The sequence below is a fragment of the Neofelis nebulosa genome, chromosome 7 (genome assembly GCF_028018385.1).
Source record: "Neofelis nebulosa isolate mNeoNeb1 chromosome 7, mNeoNeb1.pri, whole genome shotgun sequence".
NCBI lineage: Eukaryota > Metazoa > Chordata > Mammalia > Carnivora > Felidae > Neofelis > Neofelis nebulosa.
The window spans coordinates 52,996,787-53,015,741 of NC_080788.1; the positions used below are offsets into that span (position 1 = coordinate 52,996,787).

The following is an 18,955-nucleotide window of genomic DNA, read 5'->3' on the forward strand; positions in this document are numbered from 1 at the left end:
TTTAGCATATAGTATAATAATTTAAGGAATAGAATATAGTGATTGATCATTACATATAATACCCAGTACTCATATCAACAAGTGCCAAGTGCCCTCGTTAATGCCCATCACCCATTTAGCCTGTCCCCCAACCCAGTACTCCTCCAGCAACCCTTAGTTCTATTTAAGAGTCTCTTATAGTTCACCTCCCTCCCTCTTTTTATCTTATTTTTCCTTCCCTTCCCCTGTGTTCATCTGTTTTGTTTCTTAAATTCCACATATGAGTGAAGTCATATCATATTTGGGGCACCTGGGTGGCTTAGTCAGTTAAGCGGTGGACTTCAATTCAGGTCATGATCTTGCGGTTTGTGGGTTCAAACCCCACATTGGGCTCTGTGCTGATAGCTCAGAGTCTGGAGCCTGCTTCAGATTCTGTGTCTCCCTCTGTCTCTGCCCCTCCCTCTCTCGTGCTCTGTCTCTCTCTCTCCCTCTCTCTCTCAAAAAAAAAATTAAAAAAAAAAAAGGGTAAGACTCATATCTAAATATTAAAAGAAATCATATGATATTTATCTCTCTCTTATTCCACTTAGCATAATACACTCTAGTTTCATCCATGTTGCAAATGGGAAGATTTCATTCTTTTTGATTGCCAAGTAATATTCCATTTGTGTGTGTGTGTGTGTGTGTGTGCGCGCACACGCGCGCGTGTGGGTACACCACATCTCCTGTATCCATTCATCAGTCTATGGCCATTTGGGCTCTTTCCATAATTTGGTTGTTGTTCATTGTGCTGCTCTAAACATTCGGGTGTATGTGCCCCTTCAAATCAGCATTTTTTTTATCCTTTGGATAAATCCTTAGTAGTGCAATTACTGGCGTCGTAAAGTAGTTGTATTTTAAATTTTTTGAGGATCCTCGTACTGTTTTCCAGAGTGGCTGCACCAGTTTGCATTCCCACCAACAGTGCAAAAGTGTTCCCCTTTCTCTGCATCCTTGCCAACCTTTGTTGTTTCCTGAGTTGTTAATTTTTCCCATTCTGATAGGTATGATGTGGTACCTCATTGTGGTTTTGATTTGTATTTCCCTGATGATGAGTGATGTTGAGCATTTTTTCATGTGTCGGTTGGCTGTCTGGCTGTCATCTTTGGAGAAGTGTCTGTTCATGTCTTTTGCCCATTTCTTCCCTGGATTAATTTGTTTTTTGGGTGTTGAGTTTGACCAGTTCTTTATAGATTTTGAATACTAAACCTTTATCTGATATGTGATTTGCAAATATCTTCTCCCATTCTGTCGGTTACCTTTTAGTTTCGGTGATTATTTTGTTCTCTTTTTAAAAGTCTCTTACCTATTTTGACTGCTGTTGAAATAAAGAGGTCATGAAACCCAGAAAAAAAAAAAAAAAAAGAATCTTTTGTGTTTTTTTCCCTGTCTCTCTTTCCTCTTTCCTCTTTTTTGTTTATTAAATTTCACATGTCAGAGAAATATGGTATTTGTCTTTGTCTGACTTCACTTAGCATAATATGCTCTAACTTCATCCACATCATTGCAAGTGCCAGTATTTCATTCTTTTTGATGGCTGAGTATATTCCATTGTAGATATATATATATATATATCTATACATATATATGTATAGATATATGTATATGTGTATATATATGCCACATCTTTATTCATCAGTTGATGGACATTTGGACTCTTTCCATAGTTTGGCTATTGTTGATAATGCTGCTATAAAGATCAGATAATGCTGCTAAAAAGATCAGGATGCATGTATCCCTTTGACTCTGTAATTTTGTATCTTTTGGGTAAATACCTAGTAGTGCAAATTGCTGGATCATAGCGTGCTTCTATTGTTAACTTAAAAAAAATTTTTTTTTCTGTTTATTTTTGAGAGATAGAGCATGTGTGAGTGGGGGATGGGCAGAGAGAGGGAGACAGAGGATCCAAAGTGGGCTCCATGCTGACAGCAGAAAGCCCAGGAAGGGGCTTGAACTCAGGAACTGTGAGATCATGACCTGAGCCAAAGTCAGATGCTTAACCAACTGAGCCACCCAGATGCCCCTATTTTTAATTTTTTGAGGAGCCTCCATACTGTTCTCCAGAGTGGCAATACCAGTTTGAATTCCTACCAACAGTGCAAAAGGGTTCCCTGTTCTCCACATCCTTGCCAACACCTGTTGTTTCTTGTGTTGTTAATTTTAGCCATTCTTACAGATGTGAGGTGGTATCTCATTGTGGTTTTGATTTGTATTTCCCTCATGATGAGTGATGTTGAACATCTTTTTGTGTGTCTGTTAGCCATCTGGATGTCGTTTTTGGAAAAATGTCTATTCATGTCTTCTGACCATTTCTTCACTGGGTTATTTGTTTCTTGGGTGTTTGATAAGTTCTTTATAGATTTTGGATACTAACCCTTTATTTGATACATCATTTGCAGATATCTTCTCCCATTCCATGGGTGCTTTTTTAGTTTTATTGACTGCTTCCTTTGCTGTGCAGAAGCTTTTTATCTTGATGAAGTTCCAATAGTTCATTTTTGCTTTTGTTTCCCTTGCCTCCAGTGACTGTCTATTAATAAGAAGTTGCTACAGCTGAGATCAAAGAGGTTGTTGCCTTTGTTCTCCTCTAGGATTTCTGTGGTTTCCTGTCTCACGTTTAGGTGTTTCATTCATTTTGAATTTATTTTTGTGCATGGTATAAGAAAGTTGGACCCTTTGTTTCTTGAGTGATGTTCTGGAGACTAGCCTGAACATTTTTAAAGAGTTGGTTGGTGGTGTAATTCTTCAAAGAACAGGAATTGGGGTGGGGTGTCTGACTGGCTTACTCAGAAGAATGTGTGACTCTTGATTTTGGGGTTGTGGCTTTGAGCCCCGTGTTGGGTATAGAGATTACTAAAAAAAAATAACCTTAAAATAAAGAGTAAGGAACCAGGTATGGTTTATATATTTCTATGAGGTCATCCATCTTTAAAGGTATTTTACTGTGTTTTTCATCCTGATAGGGTAGGACCTAGCAGTGTATTCTATCATAGCTTCATTCTAATTTGAATCACCTTGTATAATAGAAAACATTTTTCACAATGGTTTCTCAGTTAATAATGGCCCATATATGTGTGTATGTTTTTTTGTTTGAGAGGGAGGGTAGGAATAGGGATAGATTGTTTTGTTTTTATGTCTTTATTAAGGAAAATTTTAAACACATTACAAATATAATGAGAACTGTATAATGAACTCTGATGTAACCATCACTCAGTGGTTGGACAATTTTGTTTCATCTGTATTCCTTACTCCACCTTACCCAGACTTTTAAACAATCTCAGATATGTCATTGTATTTCATTCATGAATATTGAGTTCTTTCATCAGCCCGCTTGGTAGTTGTTTTAAGTTTATTTATTTATTTTTTAATGTTTATTTATTTTTGAAGGAGAGAGAGAGCATGAGTCGGGGAGGGGCAGAGAGAGAGGGAAACACAATTAGAAGCAGGATCTGGGCTCTGGGCTATCCCATAGAGCCTGATGCAGGGCTCAAACTCACAAGCTGCAAGATCATAACCTGAGCCGAAGTCAGACACCCAACCGATTGAGCCACCCAGGCGCCTCAGGTTTATTTTTTTAGTAATCTCTACACCAACCTGGGGTTCGAACTCATGGCCCCAAGATCAAGGGTCGCTTGCTCTTCCCATTGAGCCAGCCAGGCACCCCCCATAGTTGTTTATATAGAGAAGAATAAAAAGGAAAGTGGAAAAACTGGAAGGGAACCATTAGGACCGTGTTGCAAAGACAGTCACAGCTAACAGTGGACATCCAGAAAGTCTAAGTGGGAATGGGAGCAGCTGCTTTTCAGGTTGATGGTGAGGGAATAGGCATAGGGAAGCATGGGCTTAGATCAGTTTTCAAAATACTGACTTCTTTTTGTTGCCATCTTGATTCATATTCTCTTTATCTTTGTGAGTATATGTTTTTAAATTTTTTCACTCTCATTTCAGTGGCTTTCCAGGATGCAGCAGTGATAAACTACATGCATTTAATGTGCTATGATTTCCTGGTAGTCCCATTGAGTTTAATTTCAGTGGCAGTGGTTTTCATTTTAGGAAGCTCTTGAATATTTTCCACATCTGCCTGCCATTTCCCCTACATGCAATTAAGATAATGTTAGACTCTAAACCTGCTCAAAAACTAGGGTTTTAATCTTTCCAGGGTGCTGCTTTTTCCTTACCCATATTTAGGGAGCTTCTCTATTTCCCTAGGTTTTTGGTCCCATATTTATTTGGTTTTTTAGCTGTGTGAAAGAACCTGCTTTATAGAGGGAGCTTCAGGTCTAAATTGCTACCTTCTGTGGCCTCAAGTCTTTATCTCTTGTCCCGATAGCTCTTATTGTATCTTAACACATCCAGGGTTATGACAGACTTAGCATTAGCTCAAATGCTCTGGCATTCAGTCCCCTTTGTGATTCCAGCTCTAGGAGTTGAGAAGTTCACTTAAGCTAATTAATTGTTTTTCCTGTTGATAACGTTTCCAGCATCTCTAGGTGATTAAAACAAAAGGGTTTCAATGTTGTCTGTTTTTCTGTCACTACGTGTGTATGCTTATTCTACAATTCTATGTCTCTTGAGGAGAAAGGAAGCAGAAAGTACAGTACTCTAAGGCACTTGTGTTTTAAAACAGGTAGAAAATACTATAAGATGGAGGACACGCCGGGATGAGGAAGGAAATGAAATTAAAGAAAGCAATGCTCGGATAGTCAAGTGGTCAGATGGAAGGTGAGTCCGAAACACCTAGAATGCGACTAGGAGGGATCAAACTTTAGAATAAAACTTTATTTTTTGGATACCTCGTATTAAAGAATTTCCATTGCTAAGCCTTGGCATTGCACAGAAATCCTGAGGAAATAAATAGGTAGTTGAAGGTCGAGGGGGCTGGTGAAACACATTAAAAGTAGGCCAAAGATGTGATCGTCCTTGCTGGCTATAGTATGGTTGTTTGGAAATGTTAGACCAGCTCCCCTCCCCATTGCATGCTGCCCAGAATGAGATGATGTGTCAGAAAAGCTACCTTCCACTGGGAAAGTAGTAGAGGCTGAGTAAATGTCATAGTATGTTTAAAGGCTGAATAAAAGTCATAGTATGTTTTCCTTTGGAACGTACTTCGTTGGTAAACATGAAAACAACATGTTTTGCTTCTTTGTAGGTTGTTTTTCACATCATCCTGGCTTCTTTACTCTTTCCTTCTGAAAGTAGCAGTTGTATCACATTTTAAGTAAAATAAAATCGTAGAATGAAAGCTTTATGACTTTAATATATGAAGTGTTTCTTCTTTTCAGCATGTCTCTGCATTTAGGCAACGAAGTGTTTGATGTTTACAAAGCTCCACTGCAGGGAGATCACAACCATCTTTTTATAAGACAAGGTACTGGTCTACAGGGACAAGCTGTTTTTAAAACCAAACTCACATTCAGGTAACTATTATCAACTACAATATTTATTACGGTAAAAGCAGTGAATGTAGATATTGTCCAAATTACTTGACTCCTGATTGAATATAACCTTCTGTATAGTTCACCAAAGACCAAGGTCTGGGTCTCAACTCTGAAGATTCAAACGCTATTTTGTCAGGTACACTAAAAGTTGCTCTTTCACAGGGAACCAAGTCATGCTAATCGAACTTACAGGAGACTCTTATGTAAATCAGAATGTTAATTTATTCCAGTGGTTACTATAGCTTCCAGGGGGTCTAGAATACTTGCTGGTCAGTGTCTTTTTTTTTTCCCCCCCCCCAATAAAATTGATCTGGAAGACTAACTGATAACTGGAGGTTGGTAGTGTGCATGTGGTCAGAGGAAAGGCAACGAGTTGGGCGTCAAGGCTGGGGTCCTGTTCTTTAGGCTGCTGTGTCCAGACCACTCTGGGGGTATGTCCCCCATGCAGCCCAGAGTACTCAGGTCAGCTGGTGAGAGCATTCCCCTTCTTTAGACTGTGTAGGCACTACGGTGAAATGTTCGCATTTTTCTTTTCTTGATTCTAAGCAAATCATCCTTCTTGGGTAATGTTTATCTTTAGAGAGGACACAATAATCTTGATTGTGACTTAGCTTTTTGAAAACTGCAATTGTCAAAAGTCTAGGCTTCAGAATCAGACCTATATTTCAGTTCCATTTCCGCATATGCAACCTTGTGCAATTTTCTCAACTTCTCTGCCTCAATTTCCTAATACATAAAATCATTTTCATAGAGTAGCTGTGACAGTGAAATCATATAACTTGTAAAACACAAAACACCGTGCTCAGCAAATCTCCTTGAGTTTTTGTATTTACGGATTCTGGAGGGTGATAATGCCGTGTCAAGCCTTTTTTACTCCAGCCTTTGTTTCTTACTTTCTTTTGAGATAAGAATGTTTCAGTGAGCCACAGAATGGAGAAATTTTGGAATCCTCTCACCTGGCGTGTGCAGTTTAGTGTCCCTGCCTATTTTTCCCTAGAGGATAAGAATGGTCTCTGGTCTGTTGTTTTTGTGATGTTGATGTGACTGGCTCACAGATGTATTTGGTAAACAGGCATTTTTGTTCATTTCTTGCAGACCTCACTCTACAGACAGCGCCACACATAGGAAGATGACCCTGTCACTTGCGGATAGATGTTCAAAGACACAGAAGATTAGAATCTTACCAATGGCTGGTCGTGATCCTGAGTGCCAGCGCACTGAAATGATTAAGGTACTTTTTTGCTAAGCTCTATCCTGGGATTTTGGGTACAGGCATACCTCAGAGAGATTGCGGGTTTGGTTCCAGACCTCTGCAATAAAGCAAATCAAATCGTTTTTTTTGTTTCCCAGTGTATGTAAAAATTATGTTTACATCATATTGTAGTCTATTTAAAAACAATTTTTTCATGTTTATTTATTTTTGAGAGAGAGACAGAGACAGAGCATGAGCAGGGGAGGGGCAGAGATAGAGGGAGACACAGAATCCAAAGCAGGCTCCAGGCTCTGAGCTGACAGCACAGAGCCTGATGCGGGGCTTGAACTCACGAACTGTGAGATCATGACCTGAGCTGAAGTCGGATGCTTAACTGAGTCACCCAGTCGGCCCCCCCTTTTTGAAATCTTTTTATATCATACTGTAGTCTATTAAATGTGCAATAGCATTATACCTCCAAAAATATGTAGATACCTTAACTTAAACATATTTTTTGCTAAAATATGCAAACCATCATCTAAACTTTTTAGCAAGTCATAACCACTCATCAGAGATCACCATAACAAATATAATAATGAAAAAGTTTGAAATATTGCAAGAATTACCAAAATGTGACACAGAAACACAAGGTGAGCAAATAAATTTCATAAGAAAAATTATGCCTGTAGACTTGCTCAGCACAGGGTTGCCGTAAACCTTCAAACTGCAATAAAATGAGGTATAGCTATATATTAAGAATAGTATTTCCCAAAACTTTGTTTCTCATCTCTTCTTTGAGTACCTTTTTTTTCTTTCCAGCTGACATGAACAGGAAGCTGGATCAATTTCCTAAGCATTTGGCAAACAAGAGTGATGTGGTGATGGTCATAAAACAGACACGAGGGTTTGGGTTTTCTCTGACCAGGTCCTCAGGGTTTAGTAACAAACTGATCACTGAAAGGATCTGAACTTTTGCATATAATTTCAAAGATTATTTAGTGAATCGATGTCAAAAGTTAGTGGAAATGCCAGAGATGTAGTCTAAAATAGAATAATAATAGACCAGAAGTTTAAGTGGGAATATGCCTCAAGGAGAATCAAGCAGAATAGCTGGTGATTTTTAAGGTCCGTTTATAATGTTCTACCTACTAGGTTTTCAAATCCAATTAGCTACAAAGTCAATTCTGGGGCATTGTTTGTAAATGATGGGAGTATAATGCTTGTATCAACCCCTGTGGCCTTTTGTGCAGCACTTGCTTTAAGAAGCCGAATGCAGCAGTATAGTTTCATGCTTTCTCCTCTCTATCTTCTCTGATATCTGCTAGATCTCTCCCATTGCCCTTCCTGCTTCGTGTGGTTTTGTTCCTTGGTGCACCAGGGCACAGAGAGGCTAAGACACTGGTTGCCTCAGGGCCTTTCTTACCGATCTCATTATCAGACTCCTGTCAGACTCTGCTGATGATCTGGCCCTGGGCCCCTTATATTTTGTTCAAGGAGGCTGGTTAACTAAACCAGATTCATAGCAGTGCCTAACCTAATGGGGTGTAGGTACACTGGCTTTGGGGCCTGACTTCTTGCTCCACTACCCCACCTTTTCTGCTCAAGCCAACGCAGCTGGAGGAACCTTCAGACTCTAGTCTCAGCATGATTGGAAGAGCCCTCTGGATTACTTTACAAGATCCCCCCCCAACCGTCTTCCACTTCCCCAGTTTCCATGAAAATGCACAAGGAATGAACTGGTTGGTTCTTAGTCGCTGTTATACTGAATACAGTAGTACAACCTTAATGAAAAATTTGCTGCATAGAATGTTTACCATCGTATAGTTGTATGCAGTAATATAGAGCAATTAAATTAGAAATTCAAAGAAATGCCATAATCTCTCATATTGTGTTTCTGTCTTATGAACACCAGTGTGTGGATCGCCAGGCAGAGAAGGGTGTGAAGGGTGTGAAAGTTCTACTTTGGGGCTCAGGGACCCTCCCCTGCCAGTACCTCCCCATCCTGTCATCAGGAGCGACGGGGAGCTCTCTGGGGTGAGGGGCCCTGACAGGAATATCTGAGCACCGTTGTAGTTTGATGGAGCCTGAGCAAGTTGGGTTGTCTGTCTCAGGGATTAACAGAAACGGCCGCCCTCAGGCGTCCACTGGGCAAGGATGAGGTTCTTCAGGCTGGTTGCTGCTCTCCAGACTCTGACTGATGGGCAGCACAAGGGGACGCTGCAGCTCCCAGGGCCGTGCCTGTGCCAGTTCTGATCGGCCGCTGGTGCGAGAGAGCCCTCGGCCTCTTCACCCTGTGTTACCTTCACGCCTTAGAACTAAAGGGAGTGATCGCTGTGTGGTAACAGGTGTAGAATGGAGACAACTAGGTGTCATCCTGGGCTGGGCATTCACATATTCTTTAGAGTAAAAGTAGTTTCAGGTGGGCAGTAAACTAGTTCATTTTTCAAAGTTCACTATTTTATTTGCTTCTTTACAGAAAGAAGAAGAACGTTTGAGGGCTTCTATTCGTAGGGAGTCTCAGCAGCGCCGAATGAGAGAGAAGCAGCACCAGCGGGGACTGAGTGCTAGTTACCTAGAACCTGATCGATATGACGAGGAGGAGGAAGGCGAGGAGTCCATCAGCTTGGCTGCCATTAAAAACCGATATAAAGGGGGCATTCGAGGTGAGTGTGCAGAAGTTAAATTTCATAATTTCAGGGTTCAGGAACTTATCTTTGCATTTGGCCTACTCTGAATGCCCAGTCACTGGACATTTCATCTTTAAGGAATCCGTGGAATGAGTGATACATTTCAAGAGTTACTGAACTAGACATTGCAGAATTCTTCCAGGTGAACCTGAAGGGGTGGGAACTGCTGCCTCATTCTTACTGAAGGAACAGAAACCTTGAGAGGTTGAGTAACTTGCCCAAAGATGCATAGTTAGTAAGTGGACGGTTCTTGAACCAGGCTCATCTGACTTCTGAGGCATCTGTCTCAGTCCCAGTACTGCATCCAGGGATTTCCCCACAGCCCACGGCAAGGCAAGCTGCTGGAAAGCAGACTGAACCCGAGGTAGAAGACTTGTCCTGGGTTCCCGACCTGAGCCGGCTCTAGTCTCGCTTCTGCCACTCTTCTGTTGGATTGATGACTTCTCAAAAGTTACAATATCTACCTTCTATTAACCTCATTAGGAAAAAGCCAACCTATTAATAATAGTATTTACAATAGGAGGCTCTGAGAATTGAATGATGTAATACATATACAGTACTTTGCCCAGCACCTGGCACATTCAAGTACTAAAGAAATGAAACCTAAAACCATTGTTGTTATTCTTACTAGTCGTCAGCTTTAGGCAGATGACTTCATATCTCTGAATATCGTGTTCCCTTTCTGTAAAATGAGACTCTAATCCCCCCTAGGTTAGCCTGAGAGAGCTTTGGGAACCACTGTACAATGTAAGATACACCGTGGGTGACCATGCATCCTAGTTTTGTCTTTATTGAGTGACAGATTTTAAGAGCACTAAAATTCCCCTCTGTCATCCTATAAAACACCTTTTTCCTTTCCTTGCAGTGACTCCATTTGTTCTGGTGAGCTATTTCATCCTTCTTTCCTACCTATTAATTATTTTGGGACTACAGTACAGAGGCGATTTTTTTGTTAGTGCTAATTTCCCACAAAAAAGATTAGTTACAGAAATAAACCACATGAATACTAAATAAAAACAAAAAAATCGAGGATGCTTTCGGTTCACGAGAGATTGAAAACCTACCTGACAAGTTCATTAGCATTCAGTTCCGTTCAGTCTCTGGGTTCTCAGACAAGGGGGTTGGTCTAAAGTCAGCTGTTCTTGATTCCATCCTGAGGTTCACCTGGGCTGGGGCATTAGCGCAGACTGTTACTCCTCTCCATCTCCCTTTGAAACAGCCATCTGGCAACAAATGGTCTTCTCAGGACCGGGAGTCCATCCCTTGATTTGATTTTCAAAGCTTATTTTGGAATTTTTAGTTATCTCCCAGGAAAGAATGACTCAGGCGTCCATAGGTTATTCTGGAAGAATAATAGTGTTTGTGTCTTTAGTGACCTTGCACACAGCTTTTTTAATATTTAATAGTGGCCATTCTTGTATTATGAGAGGGTAAGTGCTTCATTTCAACATATTAAATCTTACATTTATTTTTAAATCCAAAAAATTTTAATGATCTGTTTCTTGCAAAAATATACAGAAGGAATGAAAGATATTCATCAGAAGAATTCAGAAATGAACAAATCACTGTCTGAAAATCACTCACAAATCATTCCTTTGCTTTCAGAGGAACGAGCCAGAATCTATTCATCAGACAGTGATGAGGGATCAGAAGAAGACAAGGCTCAAAGATTACTCAAAGCAAAAAAACTGACCAGTGATGAGGTAAAACCAAATTTGTTCAATTGTAGGGCATTACCCTGTATGCTTGAGTCCGCTACTGGAATGAAGAAGAACTCACAGCCCAGAAACACAGACAGATGTGTCTGTACACTTCACTGAGAAATAAATGTAGTGACAGGACCAGGAGTGACCCAGAGGGTCTGAGCCCTGTGATCAGGTGCGTGTTGGAAGGTTGCTCAGAGAGGAAGACCCCTCGCTGATGTTGAAGAAAGTGTTAGCTTGTGGGGCACATCAGCCAGGCGGGCATTCTAGGTGGATGAAAAGGCCTGTGAGAAAGTGTGCAGGGCCCTGAGATGGCAAGGCTTGACTAGAAACTAGATATCATTCAGTGTGGGTAGATCAGAAGGTTTATTTATCTCTTCTTTCTTTTGTCTATTTTCAATACATTTTTAAAAATTTTAATTTTTTAATTTACATCCAAGTTAGTTAGCATATAGTGCAACAATGATTTCAGGAGTAGATTCCTTAATTCCTCTTACCCATTTAGCCCATCCCCCCTCCCACAACCCCTCCAGTAACCCTCTGTTTGTTCTCCATATTTAAGAGTCTCATGTTTTGTCCCTTCCCTGTTTTTATATTATTTTTGCTTCCCTTTCCTTATGTTCATCTGTTTTGTCTCTTAAAGTCCTCATATGAGTGAAGTCATATGATATTTGTTTTTCTCTAATTTCACTTAGCATAATATCTTCTAGTTCCATCCATGTAGCTGCAGATAGCAAGATTTCATTCTTCGTGATTGCCGAGTAATACTCCATTGTATATATATACCACATCTTCTTTATCCATTCATCCATCGATGGGCATTTGGGCTCTTTCCATACTTTGGCTATTGTTGATAGTGCTGCTATAAACATGGGGGTGCATGTGTCCCTTCGAAACAGCACACCTGTATCCCTTGGATAAATACCTAGTAGTGCAGTTGTTGGGTCATAGAGTAGTTCTATTTTTAATTTTTTGAGGAACCTCCATACTGTTTTCCAGAGTGGCTGCACCAGTTTGCATTCCCACCAGCAGTGCAAAAGAGATCCTCTTTCTCTGCATCCTCGCCAACATCTGTTGTTGCCTGAGTTGTTAATGTTAGCCATTCAGACAGGTGTGAGGTGGTATCTCATTGTGGTTTTGATTTGTATTTCCCTGATGGTGAGTGATGTGGAGCATTTTTTTCATGCGTCTGTTCACCATCTGGATGTCTTCTTGGAGAAATATCTGTTCGTGTCTTTTGTCCATTTTGTTACTGGATTATTTGTTTTTTGGGTGTTGAGTTTGATAAGTTCTCTATAGATTTTGGATATTAACCCTTTATCTGATAGGTCGTTTGCGAATATCTTCTCCCATTCTGTCGGTTGCCTTTTTGTTTTGCTGAGTGTTTCCTTTGCTGTGCAGAAGCTTTTTATTTTGATGAGGTCTCAATAGTTCACTTTTGCTTTTGTTTCTCTTGCGTCTGAAGACGTGTTGAGTAAGAAGTTGCTGTGGCCAAGGTCAAAGAGGTTTTTGCCTGCTTTCCTCCTCAAGGATTTTGATGGCTTCCTATCTTACATTTAGGACTTTCATCCATTTTGAGTTTATTTTTGTGTATGGTGTAAGAAAGTGGTCCAGGTTCATTCTTCTGCATGTCACTGTCCAGTTTTCCCAGCACCACTTGCTGAAGAGACTTTCTTTATTCCGTTGAATAGTCTTTCCTACTTTGTCAAAGATGAGTTGGCCCTATGTTTGTGGGTCCATTTCTGGGTTCTCTATTCTGCTCCATTGATCTGAGTGTCTGTTCTTGTGCCAGTACCATACTTACTTGATGATTACAGCTTAGTAATACAGTTGAAGTCTGTAAGACACTCTTATTTATGTATATTCTTAGGTATGTTTTTGGTTAAACTCTGAGAGCTGGTTTATTAGTGTGAAAAAAATTAGCCTTAAAAACACTTAGTAATCATAATTAGTCTTAAAGATAAATTGTTCGAAGACAGCTCCTTCAAAACCATGGGCAGCCTGTTGTGTCTGTATGGACTTGCACTTATAGCTGTGGCAGCAGACCTCGTTTCAGTGTGACAAGAGTAGTTTTGTCATTTGTTGCGTGTATACATGGCGCAGGGGTTTTCTGTAGCTCGGTTCAGTGAGGCAGAGTCCCACGTGTTTACCATTCACTGGCCTTTCGCAACCTCAGCCTCAGAATATTCACTCTGTTTCATCTTTGAGGAAGCTAGTTAAGCAATTCTGGAGTGTCATATTCTGGATAATTTAGCTATTGATATATTTGAATTCTATCTGTAAAAATTGTTTTTAGATAACTTTGTGAATTGTTTCTATTAGAACATCATACATGATTTTTAAATTTTTTTTTTATTTACTTTTTTTAAGTTTATTTATTTTGAGAGAGCACATGCAAGCAGGGTAGGGGCAGAAAGAGGGAGAGAGAGTGCACTCGAGTGAGGGACAGAGAGAGAGGGAGAGAGAGAATCCCAAGCAGGTTCTTCACTGTCGGCACAGAGCCCAACATAAGGTTCGATCCCACAAACCGTGAGATCCTGACCTGAGCCGAAATCCAGAGTCGAACACTTAACCTCCTGAGCCACCCAGGTGTCCCAGCATTGTACATGATTTTAAGTAATGCAAACTTGTGTAATAAGCTTTTAATTCAAATATTTTTAAAAAACCTTTATGATGTGAGTTTTTAGTATATGCAAAACAAATCATTAGTTTACAAAATTGATGGTCATTAAAATACTGAATTTTAGGTAATGAAGAGATGAACTGCTGAGGAAGCAGAGAAAAGTTTAATCACCAGATCATTGTAAAAATATACAACAGGACAAGTGGCTATACAGGCAGACTTCTTTGGGAGAGCCTTGATCCTTTCCAGGGCAAACCTAGTTTCCAGTTTTCTGCATGCCCTTCTCCATGTACAAGGCCTTCCTTCCAAGAGATTGGTGATAATTGCTTAGCTCTTCCTTACAGCCCTGAAGTTGGGTTATTTTATAGTTACTTTGTAATTAACGCCGGTTAGTTGTCATTTTTGAATGCTTCTAGTACTTAGTTGATTTGAAAACTGGCCATGACCTTTACCACTGGCTTTATGCATCTGGTGAGTGTTCTTATTCTAAAAATTGTTTTGTTTTGTGTTTTCAGAGGATCATTCAGTTGAGAGCTACTTTTGACAAACCTTCTTGTAAATATTCTCTATTGACTACTAGATTTTTAAAAATTTTCTTTGTGTAGGAAGGGGAACCTTCTGGAAAGAGAAAAGCAGAAGATGATGATAAAGCAAATAAAAAGCATAAGAAGTACGTGATCAGTGATGAAGAGGAAGAAGATGATGATTGAAGAAAAATGTGAAAACATTTTATGTATTTTTTGTACAGTTTATTAAATATGATGTAAACATGAGTTATTTTGATTGAAATGAATTGATTTGCTTTTGTGTAATTTTAATTGTAATAAAAAAAAATTTTTAAAGCCAGTCTCTGCTCAGGAAATCTACTTTTCTGAAAGTGAGTTGATTTTTGTATAAGCTTCACATGAGGCCTGAGGTTTTGGTGAACTCCTGCTGCTCTTTTCTTCCCTACCCCTTCATGAAGAAGCGTCCTGGTCAGGGCCAGGTGAGGCAAGTGAGGCATGCTTATGGGGTGCAGAGTTTTAAAGGCACGGAAAGAGCCTCTGTGATTGTTCGAGTTTGCGGGCTTCTCTAACACAGTACCACAAACTGGGTAGCTTAAAACTGCAAAAATGTGTTCTTTTACAGTTCTGGAGCCTAGAAATCCTAAGTCAAAATATTGACAGGGCCAGCCTCCATCTAAAGGCTCTAGGGAAGAATCTTCCTTCCTTTTGTCCCAGCTTCTGGGGGCTCCTGGCAGTCCCTGGCATTTGGCAGTGTAACTCCAGTCTTTCCTTGGTCTTCACGTGGCACATTTCCCCTTGTGTTTGCTCTGTGTCTCTGTATGTGTCCAGGTCTTCCTCTCCTTATAAGGATACCAGTCAGTGGGTTTAGGACCAACCCCAAGTCAGTGGACTTCATCTTAACTAACTATATCTGCAAAGACCCTATTGCCACATAAACTCACATTGGGAAGTTCTGGGTAGATATGAACTTTGTGGGGATTGGGCAGGGGGAATCCCTGTTCAGCCCACTATAGTAATCAAAATAAATAATATCGTGATACAACATTTAAAAAAATTGGAACTAAGGCAAAAATCCATGATGAACAAGATGTCATTTTTGTAAACAGCATCTGATGACTGGAATTAGGGTAAGGCAAGTGAAACGAGTTGCACAAGTACAGAGCTGGATGGATCCTCGCTTAAAATTTTAATATTTTCATGGGTTTTTCACACGGAGTTTTAAAAACATTGTGCTGCAGTTTAACTTGATGACTGAGATTCTGGCACCCTTTTTTCACCCACGGTGAATGTGTCACTTGTTGCATCCCTGTCCTGGCCCTCGTTTGTCACAGCATGATGCTTGGGATCCAAAGACCAGCACCCAAGAGAGGGAACCAGGGACAAGCTGTATTACCTTTTTTAGGTTTTGTGGCTAGCATGGAAAGTCACATTGAAGTCCAACACATTCTGTTCATTACAAGTGAGTCACTAATCAGAGGGAAATTTAAGTCGATGGAATGGCAAGGAATTTGCAGGTATGTTTTAAATTTAGCACGCACATAATGTCTTTTCTGTGGTGTTCTTCTACATACACTGATCTTTCACTTATGAATGGATTCCACCCTACTTCTCGTGCTGTTGGTACAATCTGGGCGTGGTGGCTGTGGGAGGCTTATCCCGAAATCGGACCATAGAAAAGTGACATTGAAAGAGAAGGTCCTAAATCACCATTGTGCCACTTTCCTAACACCAAAACCTTCAGTCTCGTGCTGTTTCTTGTCTTATCAAGTTGAAACTTGTATGCCTGGGTTTTTTTTTTTTTAAGGTACTTATTTGGGAGAACAAGTGAGCAGGGGAGGGGCAGAAAGAGGGGAAGAGAATCCCAGGCAGGATCCCAAGCCGTCAGCACAGAGCCCAACATGGGGCTTAATCGCATGAACCGCAAGATCACAACCTGAGCCAAAACCAAGTGTCAGACACTCAATGGACTGAGCCACTCAGGCGCCCCTACTTTTTTTTTTTTTTTAAACTAGTAGGCATGTGGGTCCGTTATTATGCTCTTATCTTGCAAGCTTAGTGATGCTGGGGCCAAGTTTCTGTAATCACATTTCATCTTTGCCAGTTGCCCCCTGTTAGGGGGCGCTGGAGGGAGACTGGAAGACTGGATAACAAATAAGAGATTGCTCCTTCCTGTTTGTTTATGGAATTTTCTAGAGGCTTCCTGTCAAGTTGCAGCTTTCCTAAGAGGCCCACAAACACTTCAGTCTCAGCAGAAGCAGTTCCTTCCCACAGCAGCTCTGTCCAATTTGCAGCTTTACCAACACTTGGAGAGCCAGCTTTATTGTACCTGCCCCTCCCAGAGGCATTAGTGCCAGCTGGACACTTTTCTTCCTCAGGTATGAGTTTCAGCTCCATACTGTAAGTTTTTAAGTTTAATAATTTCACCTCTTCTCTTTGTTCCCTCATTTCCAAAAGTGCTAACCTAAGTACAATTAAAAAAATTTTTTTTAATGTTTATTTTTGAGGAAGACAGGAAGCAGGGGAGAGGCAGAGAGAGATGAGGGCACAATCTGAAGCAGTCTCCAGCTCTGAGCTGTTAGCACAGAGCCCGATGCGGGGCCTGAACTCATGAACTGTGAGATCATGACCTGAGCTGAAGTTGGACGCTCAACCGACTGAACCACCCAGGCGCCCCAGTACAATTTTTAAAAAATTCTGTATAGATAACTGGTGTGTTTTCTCTTGCCCCGCTTGGACCTGACTGGGTAGTCCAGGAAACAAATCCTCAAAGAGGCGATTGGTAGGTTAGTTTGGGTTTAAATGCAGGTCTGAGCTTCTCACCGACAGGCAATGGGATTGCTGGTAATCCATGGTGTGGTGGCATGATGAATCAGATAATCTCCTATGTTTGAGGGCTTTAATGGCTGCTACACTTTGTTAGGCAGTAGTGATGATTATTTGGACTGTGGTGTGGCATGGATGCTTCTGAGTGCTCTGGAGGACTTACAGAAGAAAATTACAAGCTTAGGTCTTTAAATATTCAGCTCAGGTCATGGTCAGAGAACTAGTGAGTTCATTACAGCCCTGAAAGAATCTTCTATCTCATAAGCAGAAGGCCGAGGTAGCAGGATGTTAGACAACATTTAATTGTGCAATTGCAGAATTAAAACATTAATTGAATCCACAGCTTCTTGATATCTCTCATGTGAAAGGACATTGGGTAGAGAAAGAAACTAGGAGCGGGGTGTCTGGATGAAGCTGAAAAGCTCGATTTCCTCGTCACTCTGAGACTCCCTTGCTTTTGAGAAGTTTGCTTCCCTAGGTCTGAAGAAACTGATCTTTCCTTGCTTGAAAATGTTGTAATAATGTCACCTGGGGCAGTTTGTATTCTCCTCAAGGCTCACCCTTTGCATGCTGTCTGACCCACTTGTTACCAGCAGACCCAGCGCTACGACCTCCTCAGACTCTGACGAAGAAAGCACGAACTCCCAAATGAGGAAGAACTAGCTTCCCAAAAGAACGGCAAGATTTTGCTGATACAGGGAGAAGCCTAGGGAATATGGGTGGCAGTATATTCTAAGAATGTGAGATGAAGGACAGACTATAACACTAGCATGGGCCAAACTGGTCTGGGTACACTTAGGTACTCTGGATTTGATGCGTTAGCGCATATAGCACATAGTGAGACATGGCTCTGTAGCTGGTTGGTTAACTAAAACAAACTCACTGGTGACCTACTTGCAATAAAGCTTCCCTGGCATTATGTGGAGGGAATCCAAAGGCTTAGGGAGATGAGTGTTGGATTAGACATACCTTGTGTTACCTGCATACCATGCCTCACCTTCTCCAACTCTATCCCCTGAGAAGGCCAGATTAAAATAATAAACATTTAATATTTCACCATTGCTGAGGGTCACGATTGGTTTAGCAGGGTCGTTGTGGCTCAGGGTCTGTGATGAGGTTGCAATCAAGACATGGGCTGAGAACACACTATCTAAAGGCTTGCCTGGAACTGAAGGATCTGTTTCCAACATGGTTCACTCTTGTGCTGTTGGCAGGAGGCCTCAGTTTGTTGCCACGTGAGCCTCTCCGTAGCAGCTTGAGTGTCTTCATGGCAGCTGGCTTCCTCTAGAGTGGGTGACCTAGAGCAGGAGAGAAAGAGCAAGGCAGAAAAGCCACAATGTCGTGCCCTAGCCTTGGAAGTGAGGTTGTATTCTATCGATCGGATAGACCAGCCATGATACGTGTTGGAGGAGACTATGCAAGGGCAGGAATACCAGAGGCAGGAACCACCAGAAAGTATCTTGAAAGCTGGCTGTCATAGCAGCTTTGCCTTCCACCAACCAACTTGGCCACCTTCCCTATCCAGAGACACTTGACGGGCTCCTGAGGGCTAGGCTCAGGCAGCCAGTCTGAGGTTGGTTGAGTGGAGAAGAGATTTGGTTTATGAATCTTAGGAAAATGTCAAAGTGATGGGGTAAGAGCGTGTGAAAAACTTCAGTCAGAGAAATTAATGCTGTACATTTTCTTCCAACACTGAAAGTTATAGTAGGACCATGGATCTGTTTGGAGACATAGGTGACATTTCTTCAGACAGCGATGGGGACAATGAACAATCCATTCCAGGGCAGCCTCATGTAAGTACACTCAGTAACCTCAACAGGTCCCAGTGTTCAAAGTTAAACAAGCTTCAAAGCCTGATGGGTCTGACTCCTATGGGGAGAGGACATTGATAATTGAGTAGCAGTCTGAAACATCTGATAAATGGGTGACTTTCTCAGCTGTGTTGGGAATTTGTGGATATTAGAG

General features: G+C 41.0%; 1 protein-coding gene across 2 annotated transcripts in view; it reads left to right on the forward strand.

Annotated features, from left to right (window-relative positions):
• The window catches only part of LEO1 (LEO1 homolog, Paf1/RNA polymerase II complex component), a 34,363-nt gene extending 19,929 nt beyond the window's left edge, over nucleotides 1-14,434 (forward strand). For both annotated transcript variants that reach the window (XM_058737712.1, XM_058737714.1), the window contains exons 7-12: nucleotides 4,646-4,740; nucleotides 5,301-5,435; nucleotides 6,552-6,687; nucleotides 9,125-9,311; nucleotides 10,941-11,038; nucleotides 14,267-14,434. In XM_058737712.1, the coding sequence (XP_058593695.1) occupies nucleotides 4,646-4,740; nucleotides 5,301-5,435; nucleotides 6,552-6,687; nucleotides 9,125-9,311; nucleotides 10,941-11,038; nucleotides 14,267-14,371 (756 nt within the window). In that variant the 3' untranslated portion in view covers nucleotides 14,372-14,434. The remainder of the gene's footprint in view (nucleotides 1-4,645; nucleotides 4,741-5,300; nucleotides 5,436-6,551; nucleotides 6,688-9,124; nucleotides 9,312-10,940; nucleotides 11,039-14,266) is intronic.
• Nucleotides 14,435-18,955: the final 4,521 nt, after the last annotated feature.